Source organism: Bombus flavifrons, chromosome 9 (genome assembly GCF_040668555.2).
Source record: "Bombus flavifrons isolate JBK064 chromosome 9, iyBomFlav1_principal, whole genome shotgun sequence".
In the NCBI taxonomy this organism is placed as follows: domain Eukaryota; kingdom Metazoa; phylum Arthropoda; class Insecta; order Hymenoptera; family Apidae; genus Bombus; species Bombus flavifrons.
In genome coordinates, this window is record NC_138450.1 from 9,518,056 (window position 1) to 9,533,276 (window position 15,221).

Consider the following 15,221-nt stretch of genomic DNA (forward strand, 5'->3'; position numbering starts at 1 on the left):
TTCTGTGCCGTTGGCAATTCTATTTCACGTGCAATTTCTCATAGTGAAGGATCGAACAACTTTTTATTTCGAAGCTATCTCACGTTTTCTTTCATTTTTTATCTTCTTATAAATTGCCTACTTTGCCTTTTAATTTTACCTATTTCCTTTTGAAGTTGCTCAACCCTTGTGTCGTAGCAAGCCATCGAATTAAGAAAAGTAACGAATAGAAGATACTCGATATTGCCGACGATTCGTAACAAGGAAAGCAAAGCTTCGAGCGTGTTATTTCGCAGGAAATTGCACTCCAAGCTCTGTACAACGAAACCTCGCTTGAAATCCTCCATGGATAATCTATAAACCATTCGTTTCGTTATAAATTGAGGCAACTGGTTACAGATCGATCGATTTTTAATCCATAGGAAGATCCATAGAAAAAAAAGGAGATTCAAGTAACAAAGAAACCTTTCTTCAAGAGCTTCAGCTATTAATTCGGAAGTAATCCCAAGAAACGAATCCTTCTTTTTCCTTAGACTTCTGTCACCTCTGTCTCTGGGCGAGTCATGGATATCACGGTGATCAACTATTGTCTGCAGTAACAAAATAGCTTGTATCTTATATTCGTATCTACTCAAAGCATCCAACATCTCCAGTTTCTCATTGGTTGGAATTTTATCCAGCTCTACCAGCGGATCAGGATCTGCGTGAAGTCGAAGGATCGCTTCTCTCTGCGCGTCTGAACTTTGTATTTTAGCAGATTTCGACGTTTTCAATTTCTTCGGAGTTTTAGGCGATCCTCCTGTCCTGGACGATTTCTCCTTCGGCGAACTTCTCCTTTTACTCGAAGTTCCTGTTCTTCTAGTTGATTCTGATCCGACCTCGTTGCTTTCACCAGCGTCTTGGCTGATCAATCGCTGTCTGATAAACAATGAAATATTAACTCATTAACAAAAATGGAAAACTTGAACAAAGGGAAGGGCGATTATGCAAACTCCTATATTTATAATTAACCAAAGAAAGCAAACGCGAATAAAGACTTTTGTCACATCTTCCGAATAAGTAATAGTATTTTATTTTGCATATTTGTTACTTATAATTTATTATTTATTAATAAGTACTTTCAAGTATCGTGGATCTTACTTTTGTTTCACAAAAGCCTCCGAGTAAGTCTCATAAGCATCGTCGATGATCTGTCGAAGTTGAATCGAGCACGGACTTCCGGAAAGCGCAGTAACTTCCGTGATCGCCTTATCGATGCTAAGAACTGGAATTTCTAAGACTCTGGCGCTCCGGCACGCAACCTCTTGATACTCTGAACAATATAAATTACGTACTATCGATTAAGAAGATATCGAACAATGACTAATTACGTGTCCGAAGAGATTATATCATCGTTAGTGGCATGGATTAAGCTTTGCAACAAAGTAGATCATGGAAACTGGAGTTGGTGTGGGATTCGTGAATAGCGAAGATGTACGTGTTACAATGGAGTACCGGTGAAAGGAGCTCCATGGAAAATAACGCAGACTCTTTTCTCAGGCTTCGAGGGATTCGGAAGATTGTTCGACACGTCGGATTTTCGCTGGATATTCTCGAAAAGTTCCTTCACCGGGTCTTTCATTCTACTTTGGAAATCTGAACTCTTATAAAGGTTGTCTATGTAACCTGGCAATATGAAAACTTATTGTTGTTAGAGTTTAAGTGGCAAACACTGTACACTGCCATTCGAAGTTATTCAAATATTTTCGTATTTCTGACAGCATATATCTTGATCGAAAAATTTCGAACAATGGTCAGTTTATGTCAATTCCGACATATCGTTACGAAAAGAAATGACACAAGGACTTACAGAAAAGCATGTGTTGGATTTCTTCGGGATCGCTCGTGGGTAGAGGAATGGATTCCAGTAGAGTTTCGTTCAAAATTGAAAAGTCCGGACAGTCTTTTCTACCCGAATCCGTGCTAGACAAGTCACTGACAACTTCGTTTCTTCTCCCGCGACGACTAGATTCACGAACGCTGCTTTTCCTCGTTGTAGATTGCTGAATAGATCTTCCGCGTTTTCTCGTTTTCCTCTTCAATACGCTCGACCTGGTCATCCTCTCTCTCCTCTTCCCCGTGTCTCCTTCGTGACTCCTTCTCTCAAGCTGAACTTCTTCCTCGAATAGTTCTTCTTCGTTTAACTTCTCCATAATTAACGCCTGGGCCATCTCGTTGATTATGTCTCTGTAAAATTTCGTTAATTGCCAGGGTATCGATTCACCAGGCTTTCTGGGTGGCAGCAGTATTTCCTTCACTTTGTAGTAATACAACAGAGCTTTCGTTATATGATCCTCCATCTGGAAAACACTGGACCAACGTCGTTTATCGAGAAAGCGATATCTAGCAAAGTCGTTTATTAAAAGGTAGGTATGAGTCACTCAGATATCAAACTGATCAACTCTCATCTCAATCGTCTGTCTCAACTCAATCTTTATACGTTCTTGATTTCATTGCTTGGATTATTTCTAGTATATGGAATTAACCGGTGTAACTTCTGAGCAACTCATAAGCGTATCTTTACTCGTCCAAATGATGCCAAAAGAACTCCACAGGATAATTGCAAGTATTCTCGATCGTGAAAACTACTTCTTGAATATTCGTATACGGAATAGTGGGCAGAAATTGAATAGTTGGTTCGATTATGTTCAATCTTTTTTCGATTCCACGACCAGTGATAGCGACTATCTGCGTTTCAGGGCTCATTTTCACGATAATCTTTAACCTCGTCTCTATATAGCACTGGAACAATTAACCCTTCGAAAGAATTTCTTAACAGAGAGCCTAACAGAGAGCTCTTACCGTTTTCCGAGGTTTGAAATATACCCGGACAATTTCGAAATGACCAGGTGGGCAGTAATTTGTATCGTACTCCACGTAAAATGGATAATCCTCGTGTTGCTTCTTACGATGAACGTCCGATAGCCTCGCCTCCCACTCGCAATCGACTAATCCGCTGGTAAATGATTTTAGGCGAAAGATAAAATGAGTTTGACGAAAGCCAAATATACAAGGATATCAAACACGGACAGGAAGATTAAATTGACGTTAAAAATATCGGACCAAACCGAATATTCAAGACGACCATTGCGTACGAGTATGTTTGCATTTTCTTCCATCCATTTTATATTACCTCGTTTCCGTGTGTGCCAGATGAAAGTGGAAGATCGCAAATAGGTCGACTTTAATTAAGATTCTATTTGAACGAATTTGGAGAAAAATGACTCGCACGCAATGGTGGTTCCCGATTCTCAAAGAAACCGCAAACGCCTGACTCGTTACGCGTTGCAACAACTTTCGTCGTGAGAACGAGCTTTTTCAGAGAATGGAAGGGTGAAAAATTTCGTATAAGAGGACCGCGTGTTTGCGGTTAGAAGCGAATAGGCAAGAAGTTCAGTTCGCAAAGCAGCACGATCATTTCTAGTGGAATATACAGTGGCAAGAAATTTTGCGGGTAGCATTCTGACAAAATGAAATTCGTAAAGTATTATTCCCTGTTTAAATGTAGTAGGATGATCCTCGCGTTTCGACCACGTTTTGTTAAATAATTTTCTCACATTTGTCTGATAGAATTTATACGACAAGAGACAAATGAAACTTCTACGATAACAAGCGTGTAAGAGAGAAATAATCGTCGGAAACAACCGTCGACTAAAAGTAAAGAAGTAAGAAAGATAAAAGCAGAATAAGAAAAAGTTGATGGTTACGCCGATGCGAAACAGAAGAAAACCGATTGCAGTCAGTCTTTACGCCAATGGTTCTCGCGAACACGAAGGAACAAGGGCTTTTCGCCGACGACGCGGCCGGGAAAAAGCTGCCCACGTTCTCATGTGCTACACACTACTGAGTCAGCAGTTTTTTGTTGCTTCTAGTACTCGCGCAGGAATTTATATGGGTCACTCGGTCGAACTCCATTCATTTTCGATATTTTCGTGCGCGAATCGTACTACTAGCCGATCCAAGTAGAATAGTCCGGTCTGGGCCGGACAAAGACAGAATTAAATAGCTCGTCCCGTTCTACGCATTGACGTTATTATTGTCCAAGTTCCGATAAAAGAATAATTTATTACTCGTTCTTGATCAAAATGTGGAGAACCAAACATTCTCCAACAACAACGTCCTGGAAGTCCAGAAACTTAGTATTGACGGTGACGTACGGATAAGTTACTATTCCCTTTATAGTGACAGGAATCGTGCATCCATATAATACCTGCATGGAATCGTAAATAGAATTTCATCTGCCAAGCTCGTGAATTCTCTGCGTTTTCGTCTGGACAAAGATTACCTCTATGTAAATCATATGTTTCACTTCTGTGCTTTTCTCTGAAAATCTTTCTCGTGTAGGGTGCCAGGTCACTTGAAGAATAGCAGAATCGCCGACCAACAGCTTGGAATGCTTTCTGAAGTGTACTATGATGCCAGATCTTTCTGGGTGGTCTTTCTTGTTAAACATTTTCATTCTCATTTCCACGTTCCATGGGCCGTAATTAATTACATTGGCCGAGTAGTGAGCGGTACGTTCGACGATCACGTGTTTCATATCTTGAAAGAGAATAAAGTTATTCAGTTTAATGATTATAATCTGTTATTATTCAAGACAATGATATTTGATAATTGCCTGTGAATTTGAATAAATTTGCGAAGAAGAAACGGGAGAATTTGCAATCGTTCGCAGGCTGCATAATGCAGAGCGAATAATATAAACGCACAATTACGTTCGAGGCAATAAAAGGAAAGGTTACGAGGAGCAAGACATACCAATAACGTGCTCGGATGAAAAAAGTTGAGGAATTGGCTCGTTCCTGCGAGTCGTAGCATGCTGCATTAAAATGTATGAATTTGCATCGACGAACTTCCTTGCCAACCACCTTTCTATCGCCATGTCGATGTCCATCGTTCGTGGAAACGTCTCGTCGTACGGAATAATACACCATTCCTCGGCTCGAAGGAAAGTACAGTGTGTTAATACGAAACGAACCATATAGAATACTTAATGTTTGCCTACTGTCATTCTTGTTCACGAGTCGGTGAAATATTCATTCACTCTAAATACAATAGGACTCTGCGCGGCTACTCAACTTTATAATAAATTTATCGTTCCTTAAATATCGTGACAATATTGAAACTTACCGGCTAACATCTCCATGTCCGTTTCGAGTAAATCGTTAATCTTCTTGGCAACGATGTTCCCTATTTTCTGTCACATACAATCTATCAATGTTTATGTAAAACGTTGGAAACATCGTCGATTTGTCTTACGTTAACTATGAAATCCTCGGTCAACGATTGGATAGCAGAGTATTCTAACTCGATGGAATGATATTGATGCATTTTTCCTCGAGGAATGCACAGGTAAACTTGTGGAAAAGCACCATAAGCGATCACTTCGATCGTGACGGGCATCAAGTGACCAATCTAAGGATTTTTTAATAAAAATGCAAATGCATGCCTCCTTATAGAGTTTACGAACCCCTTATTAACAAATCTTCGAATAACAAAGAATTCAATGGAATCGTCCAGCATATTACCGATTTAAAAAGGGTTTAGTCGTACTTCTAACTGAAATCGATGACCGATAGGACCGAGCATCGTTGGCAGATGATCCACGTGAAACTGCACGGCCGATTCAGCGTCCACAAAGCCACCATCCGGTTGGATTATCAATGGATATATATCGAATCGATCGATCGCCTCGTTGGAAGCCACCTCCGTGACTTTTATTTCGTAATCGAACGCTATCGTACAGAGATTGCTCAAGACAAAGCTGCTACGAGAATATTCCAGAAACAACTGTAACATGTTTTACAATTTCGTGAAATTGTATGACGATCTATATTGATCATGAATTATAAACGTCCGTAATTTATACAACTGACAAAGCTTTCATTTGTCGCGAGTAATATTTTAGTACGAACCCTTAACGATTGTCATGGCTAAAATTTCGTCCTACAATAAATTCTGTACTAATATTATCGTCCTATAATTTATAATGTCGTAGCATAGAAGTAAAAATCCGGTGAATATCGTAAATCTCAAAAATAATTGTACAAGAGGAATGTCGAATAACGTTCTACGATTAAGTGGATATTTTCATTAGACAGTAAGATATATGAATACCTGTTGACCAAAATCGATAACATTCGTGTCAATCGCGTATCGAATAGCGTCTGCGCGAGCGAGTAGATGAATCCGTTCGGTGGGTCCACGGAAAATTTCACAGACGATGATGGCTTTTATTCGAAGCCGTTCGAAACCGTGAAATCCTACGTGTACTCGTTGCACAGAATACGGAAGCACCGTGCCCTCGTTTGGAACGATCTTCAGAACCTGGAAAGATATTTCATACGTGGATGTTGTCATAAAACAGAACGTTATATTTCCTCGTGAAAAGCAAATATCGGGCTTAAACTGCTTTGAAAGAAAATCTTTACTGGATTTGAAAAGAGAGCTGTATCTACCATATCTAATGTATCTGTTCCTTCAAAAATTCTTCCCTCTATCTGCTAATATTATTTTACTTTTAATCGTTATAATTTTATTTAGTATCATTAGAATTTTATTTCTATTAACTTCGTTGATATAGTCATTCCTCGGAGGATCGGTCCGCATGCTCTCTAACACAACCAGATCTTCGTCTGCCTTAAAATATGATCCAACAATCGGCATTAGAAAGTTTCTTATTTCCTCTGCAGATACCAAACAATCGTCTATTTCAGAAATTTTCTCCGTAAGAGGAATTTCCGAGCTCTGGTTCTCTGAAATGGGCGCTGCAACAAAATTCCGCTAGTTTTTACAGGAAGATCTGAGAGAACATTAATTGAAACAAGAAATACAATTCGTAGGTGGCGGTATCGTGTCTAATGGCCCGTCTCCGACTCCGTCTTGCTTGTCACTCGTGTAAATGTCTTCGTGTATCTCGTCCGCTACCTCGACCTCTTGCATCTCGGCTGTATCCGCCTCTAATTTTGCTTTGCGCGATGAACATCCAGAACACTCCTTTAAGTGCATAATAATTATGAAGATTCAACGTAAAGTACTAAATCAAAATGTCTCGTTTTTATCAATTAATACAGAAATATACTTGATATTATTCTAATTTCTTTTAAATTGCATACTCGATTTAAGGATTATCAGTAATTCGAAAGAATTAATATCGCGTATGACCATCTTCGGTTCTTTCGGCGATTTTATCAAATAAATATTCGATAATTGAAATTTCTTCGAGTAATTGTTTCCTACAAATGAAAATGTAGGTTCATTTTCAAACTCACCGGCACGACGTTCGAATCGCGTTGTATATCGATGGAATCTGCGAGCCACAGGAATTTATATACAACCGATACTGGTCCGTTATTGGTTAACGTTAATATTTCCTCGGCGCTTGTGCCCAGCTCGCAGTTAATTACAAAATCACTAGGCTGTATGTCGAGGTTTGGAAAATTCACGTAACCCTTACACGTGATTTTATCCTAAAAACAATTCTCCCAAACCATGAAACAATATCAAATAACCCTGGAGAACACCAAAAAATTTACCTGATTAGGATGCTCCTGATATTCCAATCGAAGTACGCCGGAATAATTTTTCGAGTAACAATCCTCGGTATCGCCATTGAAGGAAAAGAAAACGCGAATTTTCGTGGTACCTCCGTCGATCAGGACAATCTGCATACTTTGCACGTGTTCTTCGGTAGAGGTTATCAAATGAAATGGTTCTTTCACCGAGAGCTGAACGTTAAGGTCCAGCTTCGATTGATTGGTCACCAATAATTCGTCTAAACGAATAATCACGACGATCAGAAAATTCAGACGTCAACAGATCGCTTCACGTTTACGTGTTTCACGTGCAGATACCTGTTTGTTGTAATTTGTCTTCCTCGGGGCACACGTCCACCCGAAACGTTAGCCTCCTTTTACTAAATAGAATCTGTGGTTCTGTCAACGTAACCGTGAAAGACGACGTGCCGATCAATTCACGTTTTCCTATACCGTGAAATTGACCGAAAACGTTCCATTTTTCTACCACGCACTCGTTTCTACGTTAACAGTTATGTTATATTTCAGTTTGATCGTGAGAAATTCTATTTCCGTTTAATCATTGCGTGACCGTTTTGCCATTCTACTCACGCTTTCCAGAACAACTTGCAATAGACATGTCTCGTTTCCCCCGGTGGAATATTGACGATCGAAGGATGTAGTTGAAACTTCGTGCTGCGTTTAAAGAAATTTATACAACATTTATACAATGGAAACGGTCAAATTTTCTCCTTACGTGTGCGACATTAGCATTTGACCTCGTCGAAATCGTACTTCTGGTTCGGTTATCCAGATCATTTGATAGTCATGAGTCCCCTTGTTCGTCAGTGTTATTGTTCGATCTATTTGCTGATGGCTAAACAAGTACAAGCATACATTATTTATATTACGTTAAGCTGATAGGAAAGTTCTATCGCTTTCGCTGCTCGAAAAAAATAAATATACAGGGTGGTTGGTAACTGGTGGTACAAGCGGAAAGGGGGTGATTCTACGCGAAAAGAGAAGTCGAAAATATAGAATAAAAATTTTTCGTTTGAGGCTTTGTTTTCGAGAAAATCGACTTTGAATTTTCGCTCGGTACGCGTGCTGTACGTTATAACGGATCTCACTGTAGATCGTTGTCTCGATGGAAAAATGAAAAAAAAAAGAAATTTTTATTCTATATTTTCGACTTCTTTTTTCGCGTAGAATCACCCCCTTTCCGCTTGTACCACCAGTTACCAACCACCCTGTATATCGTCTCCGACAAAGACGTTTCCACAAAATGCAAGCACTAAAATTGTGCTTCGTCATACAAGAATTTATCGATCGAATCGATAGTAATTAACTTCTTCGATAATATTACCTCTTTCTTTCCATAAATTGTCTGTCGATAGTTTAAATATACAGAGTGTTGCCATTTTAAACGCCAAAACTTCTGCACCGTGTAGGAGACCGATAAACTAAGGAAGTAAGTCCTTTGGAGAGTTGCTTGTTCTTGCTCCACTTTGGAAAAAATTGCGGGAAAAAAACAAAGAGATTTTCGTTTCTACGTTTATTTATTTACGCTTATTTATGTATGTTGTACCGTTCAAAGTTTTGTCCTCTTGCTGCAATACAAACGTTACATCTAACGATAACCTCCTCTCTAATTACAGATGAACATTGCTTTGATAATATTTGATGCACTGCAACTACGATTCGACCTTATCTTCATTCAATAGACGATAACACGAATAAGTGAGTGAAAGAAGGAAAACGTGTTTGTTTCTTTCCTTGTGATTTTCTCCAAAATGGAGCAAAAACGAACGAATCTCTGACCTTTCTTTTTTTTTTTCTTAATTTATCGATCCCCTACACGTTCCGGAAGTTTTGACATTTAAATTCCAATTATCTGCGATTTTTAGAAATACTGAAATAAGCTTGCAAATATAAAGGCAGAGAAGCAAATGTCTGGCGGCAGAACGTTCCGGTCGATCGAGTAACTTGATGGTGTGATAATGAATGATTGAAACCTGAAAAGCAGGCCCCAGTCGAAAATTGGGAATATCTGTGGCTCGAAAACGACACTGCAACCATATCCAGTTCCTTTGACCTCTACAGGGATGGTTCTGCTGTTAATTACACGCAGCATAATTTTATCTTTGTATTTCCCAGGGTCCACGAGGTATAGTTTAACAGTAATGATCATCGATTCATGCGGTTCGAGATCACCAGACTCTGGACTGACGCTCCACAGTGAATCTTCGCTTTTCTTCAATGATTAGAAACAAAAAAAAAAGAAGAATTAAAAAATCGTCGCGAATTACGGTATCGCTCGAGAGAATGTGGACAATTGATTTCTCTGTAATTTTTGACAAAATATAATTTAACTGCAAAATCACTATCGAAGAAAATAATAATAAGAATAATACCAATGTCGCGATAAACTGAGTAGGGATAGGCGAATCGTTGATAAGCTGGAATTCCATCGTTTTTTCTTCGAGAACTTTCACCTCGCCGAAGTCCAAGGAAGTTGGCTCTGCAGAAACCACGGGCCCTTGCCCGTTGCACGCTATGACCATGTGGGATGATACTGACGATGGTTCTCCCATAACTAACATACTATAGACATTTTTTTTATACTGTCTCCAAGTTTGTAAAACAGTTTCGATTCCAAGCTATACTTAGGTGTATCAACGATAATTATAAAACATCAAGTACTTTACTTTAGCATGATTTTGTGAGATCCTAGAGTCTTCGTGATAATAACAGCTTCCATTGTCTTCGACTGATGAGCCTTGACGTACCCCTGATTGTTGCAAAGGGAACAAATCACCGCCGAACTATCCGAAACCTAAAGAAACCGAAATTGAAAGAAACGTACGAAGATGACAAGCATCTAACAAACATAACTACGCTCAATGCTGTTGATGATTGTCCATGCCAACGATACCTGTTGTGGTATGAAATAAAAATAGCCATCCAAATCGGAAGTATTCTCCACAGCGAAGGATCGCGAATAAGGAAAATTGGTGAAGCAAAATTGAATGGTGATTTCTCGCGGCACGATCGATAATGAAGCCACTTTACCGCAGAATTTCACTGGCAAGGTGACAGGATCCGAATCAGAGTCCCACATGTCGACCTGAATAGTCGTCTGACCGACACGCGCGATATTGGCGGTGTAAATGACCTGCAAATCGTTAGAATCTGTTTCATAATACCCGCGTTAAATCAGTCAACCTGACTTGTCAATTGTTAATTATAAACGATCGAAGAAAGGGATTGTTTACTTTGATTTTCATCGAACCATGAGCAGCCACCACCCCTTCCTGTGGGGCGACTTGGAATTCTCGCGGTTTGCTCGGGAAATTTGGCTTCGTTTGAGCTTTCGCGTAGTCCTCGTGCAGCAATGGAACTTGATCTCCGTCGTTCAGCACGGTTATGGTGAAAGCTACAGGTATCAGGGCTAGGTTGTTCAAGTGCACGTCTTGTCTAGTGCTGAATCCTATGAACAACATAGTCGTTTAACTGTGTTTGTCCTTATCGGCCGTTCTTCAATTTTTCATTGAATATTTCTAGTATATCTATTGAAGAATTTTCTAACGTCTTATTCAAAGAATCATGAAAATATCGAAAGGAAAATATTTAACGAATCTCTAAGATTCTATATTCTATATCGACGGTTTGCTAGAAGAGTGACACATCTCTGACATATTTGGAAACGTTAACTCTGACCTATTTATTCAGGGAATAATGTCATAATTACCTAATGAACGATATCGGGGCCCCCGAAATCTATTAACTAAATTGTGAAAGAAAAAGATTGTTTCTTCGTCAAATAGTTGACTAATTAATAATTTTCTACTTCGAACTTTTATTTCAAACTTTTCATTTCCTAAAAATGTACTTTCCTTAATTATGTCATTCTTCCGTCAAATCGACGATATATTTCTCCGTTCGCTCTTTTTCTCTGCTTAATAGAATCATTTCGCCAAGCATACCGAGGGCTGTCGTGCCGAAATCGAGGCTCTCCTTGTCAAAGTGCAAAGTAGGACATATAATGCATCCCCTGTAAGACAAGAAAGCGACGTATCGTCAAAAGGAACATCGTCTTCCGAACGATTTCTCCCTATTCTTCGATCGTACAACGTACTTGATATGCAAGCTGAGCACCTCGAGGCTCTCTTTCACCACGAAATCGACCCTCTCCACGAAATCGCCCTTACGATTCGACGAGAACGTTAAATTGAAAGATTTATGCTCGTCTGGTTGTAGCTTAAGACTGAGAGGTGTCACGTCGATCGTTCCGCCGAAATCTGTTGGTTTTGCCCTGTAAATCAACGTGCCGGGTATGTGCCCTTTGTTCGCCACTATTATCTGAAACGATGGCATCGTTTGTTTCAACGATTTCTGATTTAATTCGAGTTTTTTCAGGTGAAATTAATACGAGCCGAGAGGTAGGGTAGAGGGTTCTGATGGATCTGACGGATACGGTAGATTATACCTCGTAATTGTGCACCGAACACATGTAGATGTTCTCCAAACTGATCGTGAGAACGTTCAAGCGGAAAACCGGTCCTTTGCCTGTTCCATAAAGACTACAATAGAAGAACAGAATTTAGTGTATAACTCTTACAATCATTTGAACAGTCTCCTGTAAACTAGCCTTTTTTATTCTTTTTTATTTCTGTTTCTGTTCTTATTTCGCGATACTTTATTCTATTTTATTTCTATTATTATTTGTTATGCTGTTATTAGTTTATTTACAACCGATGTAACAAAGAGTATTTATCTCGTGGATATCAACGAATCGGTATTATTATTATTATTATACATGGTGGTTGGTAACTGGTGGTACAAGCGGAAAGAAGGTGATTCTACGCGAAAAAAGAAGTCGAAAATATATAATACAAATTTTTCGTTTGAGGCTTTGTTTTCGAGAAAATCGACTTTGAATTTTCGCTCGGTACGCGTACACTTTATCACGTCTCGTTATAACGAATCTCACTGTAGATCGTTGTCTCGGTGGAAAAATTAAATAAAAAATAAAAAAAAAATTTTTCGCGGAGAATCACCCCCTTTCCGCTTGTACCACCAGTTACCAACCACCCTGTATGTTATTATTAAAATGTTATTGGTTTTACAATATTTTAGAGAATTATACTTGTCTTACGTCAGTGGTATTCTATCTTCACGACCAGTCACTTCTAGATAGGCAGTACTGGTCACCTCGCCGACTTCCAGCGCACGAAAGAAAACTGTTACATCGGTGGACGATTGTGGCCAAATTTCAGCTTCCTAACAGATATTCGCCAGTAGTCATTTATCGAATAAACTTAAGTGGCAATTTAAATTGTTGCTTAGAATCGAAAGAACTCGCCTCTGGTGCAAACATAAAACAAATATGATTATACTGAAAGGTTTCTTTCGTCAGAGACTCTAGCTCGTCCGTGTAGATACGTTGATAAACCAGCTGATGGATATCAGGGGTGCACACGTTATAATGAACAAGGTCCACGCAACGATTGAGCTCGCTCTCATAAACCAGATGGAACAATTTCTTATAACTGCGGCAAAGTTGTTATTTTTCACTCTGCCATTATCTTCGTGATGATCGTTTTACTTACTGTTCTCTTCGCTCGTTATCCGCCTCGATGCTCTCAAGCTGCATCCACTTGTACTTGACGATATAATTGCTCCTGTTGTGGATCGTGAGAATCTTACTTCTTGATAGACCCAAGAAAGTATCTTCCATTCTGATGCTGCCTCTATCGATTCGAACGGGACAATTCTCTGTGGAGCATCGAAGTTCTATTCGTAGTTTTTCTTCTAAAAAAAAAAAAAAAAAAAAATGAAAAAGAAATAGGGCAATATCGGTACTTATCTAATCTTTCGGTTTGCCCTCCTTCTTTAAATACCAGTTTCGTATTCGAGAAAAAGATTTCCTTCGAAATCGCCAGTCTTGTTAGACAGAAAGTGTACAGTGAACTGAAGCGATTCTTCTTCTTCCATTCTACCCTTCGATGGCTCGATCCAGAAGCAAGGACTGCAATTTGTTGCAGTTATTTTTAACATTACATCGTATTATTGTTTATTTACGTATGTAAATTAATGAGGCTTTCTGTCGCCCACGACTCTTTGGGTTAATTAACTTTGATCCATAAGATCGCTTAGGCTCTTACAACCTCCGCTTTCTACATTCTTGTAACTGAAAATTCTTTGTCTCGATTAAAATAACACTAAACTTTTATTGCAAATGTGACATTTTTTTATATTCGATGACACATGTATTTATGTCTCCGGCTCTTGGACTAATATATTTTATTCTTCTTATAGAACTAATGATGGATGAATTTTATCTCGTATATGAAGTAAATGAAACATAAATTAATTACTTGTCAGTGTAAAGGGTGAAAATAGTTGAGGCACCTCCGATGTTGCGTACAAATATCGTTTTCGACGAGGGGATCTTCACGCCTGTCAGTGGTACTTCGATTCGATCAGGAAAGTCCAAAATTCCTCTCGCATTGATCGCTATCGATATCATTGTACGTTTAAATTGTTCAATGTTCTACTTTCGTGTAGAATCGACCTCGACACGAAAAGTCGAAAAGAAATTGCTCGGAAGATATTAATGGTTCCCAAAATCTCACCTACTACTGGTACTATCAGATCTCCGCTATCAGTCGCGAATTTCAATTGATAATGGTAGTCTTGGTTCCTGTCAGGCATGAACTTCACTCGATAGGAATTGGAAATGCCTGGCGCAAGCATCGTCAAGTAACTGCTTCCACAGAAATCCACGGAAAAGAAAGGATCAGGCTCGTAAGAGCTTCTCAAATATCTTGGTACCTACGATTCACGAATAATCGAATGAATTTTATGATTCTCAATTTTGAGTTTATTAGCAAAATAAACGTAAGATCGATCGGATCCTTGAAAATAGTTTTATGGCAATCTAATCGAGATTTTCGTTATAAGAGCTTAAAATTACCGCTGACACGTTTCGAACGGTCACTGTCACACTCAAAGAGATTCCAGGGGTGAACTGTTGAAATACGATAATACTAGGGCTGACTTCGAAATTAGAAGCCTCGAGTTCCATACACAATGGTAAATTGAATCTATTCTTCCATTTCAAAATATACTGCGTCATCTCGTCCGTTGTCATTAACATTTGTTTCATGTATTCTGATGGGCGGGCAGTATACTGAAAATATTCAATTGAATCAAATCCTGATCAAAATAATTAATAGGATAATATTCCTTGATAGTCATGGCAATGTAAATTTTACGAAAATTTGCCAACCTCTTCTGCATCCTCGTCTTCTTTATATTGCGACTTACGAATCAAGCAGTTTACGATCTGCGTCGTATTAAATTTCTGAGGACCTCTCCATATATTTGTTTGATTGTCCTCGTTCATTTTGTCCTCGATATTTAAAATAATCTTCCTCTCGCGAATGATACTCGTTTTGAAAATTCAGCAATTGCTCGTGCATATGTATGTCAATAATCAATTGTTCCAGTTCACGCTGCTATCGATAATCGAAATTCAAATATTACATCCGTTCTTATCTTGATCATTTTAACAAACTTCACAAATTTTTTAATTAAGATCTAACTCGATCAGGAAGCGGCGAATCATGTCACCACTTGACGCTCCAGCCCTAATATCGTGGATGATATATAGATTGCGTTGGC

General features: G+C 38.9%; 2 protein-coding genes across 2 annotated transcripts in view; both read right to left on the reverse strand.

Annotated features, from left to right (window-relative positions):
* Positions 1-10,308, reverse strand: part of LOC138183247 (hydrocephalus-inducing protein homolog) — a 29,000-nt gene extending 18,692 nt beyond the window's left edge. Inside the window, exons 1-23 of the mRNA XM_069119921.1 lie at positions 10,241-10,308; positions 9,947-10,136; positions 9,548-9,786; positions 8,290-8,409; positions 8,145-8,228; positions 7,872-8,053; positions 7,554-7,792; positions 7,290-7,487; positions 6,852-7,014; positions 6,589-6,785; positions 6,450-6,518; positions 6,136-6,345; positions 5,278-5,433; positions 5,149-5,215; positions 4,304-4,560; positions 4,089-4,228; positions 2,845-2,974; positions 2,543-2,760; positions 1,829-2,361; positions 1,474-1,644; positions 1,120-1,291; positions 445-897; positions 140-333 (exon numbers count right to left, since the gene is read on the reverse strand). Coding sequence (XP_068976022.1) covers positions 140-333; positions 445-897; positions 1,120-1,291; positions 1,474-1,644; positions 1,829-2,361; positions 2,543-2,760; positions 2,845-2,974; positions 4,089-4,228; positions 4,304-4,560; positions 5,149-5,215; positions 5,278-5,433; positions 6,136-6,345; positions 6,450-6,518; positions 6,589-6,785; positions 6,852-7,014; positions 7,290-7,487; positions 7,554-7,792; positions 7,872-8,053; positions 8,145-8,228; positions 8,290-8,409; positions 9,548-9,786; positions 9,947-10,136; positions 10,241-10,293 — 4,435 coding nt within the window. The 5' untranslated portion in view covers positions 10,294-10,308. The remainder of the gene's footprint in view (positions 1-139; positions 334-444; positions 898-1,119; positions 1,292-1,473; positions 1,645-1,828; positions 2,362-2,542; positions 2,761-2,844; positions 2,975-4,088; positions 4,229-4,303; positions 4,561-5,148; positions 5,216-5,277; positions 5,434-6,135; positions 6,346-6,449; positions 6,519-6,588; positions 6,786-6,851; positions 7,015-7,289; positions 7,488-7,553; positions 7,793-7,871; positions 8,054-8,144; positions 8,229-8,289; positions 8,410-9,547; positions 9,787-9,946; positions 10,137-10,240) is intronic.
* Positions 10,309-10,432: 124 nt separating this feature from the next.
* Positions 10,433-14,943, reverse strand: LOC138183248 (hydrocephalus-inducing protein homolog). Its single transcript, XM_069119922.1, has 14 exons — positions 14,827-14,943; positions 14,512-14,727; positions 14,171-14,369; positions 13,913-14,051; positions 13,436-13,563; positions 13,145-13,346; positions 12,898-13,084; positions 12,691-12,815; positions 12,022-12,115; positions 11,671-11,894; positions 11,519-11,586; positions 10,808-11,022; positions 10,605-10,707; positions 10,433-10,467 (listed from the first exon to the last, which is right to left on the reverse strand). The coding sequence occupies exons 1-14, from the start codon at positions 14,941-14,943 to the stop codon at positions 10,433-10,435; spliced, it is 2,052 nt and encodes a 683-aa protein (XP_068976023.1).
* Between the last annotated feature and the right edge of the window lie 278 nt (positions 14,944-15,221).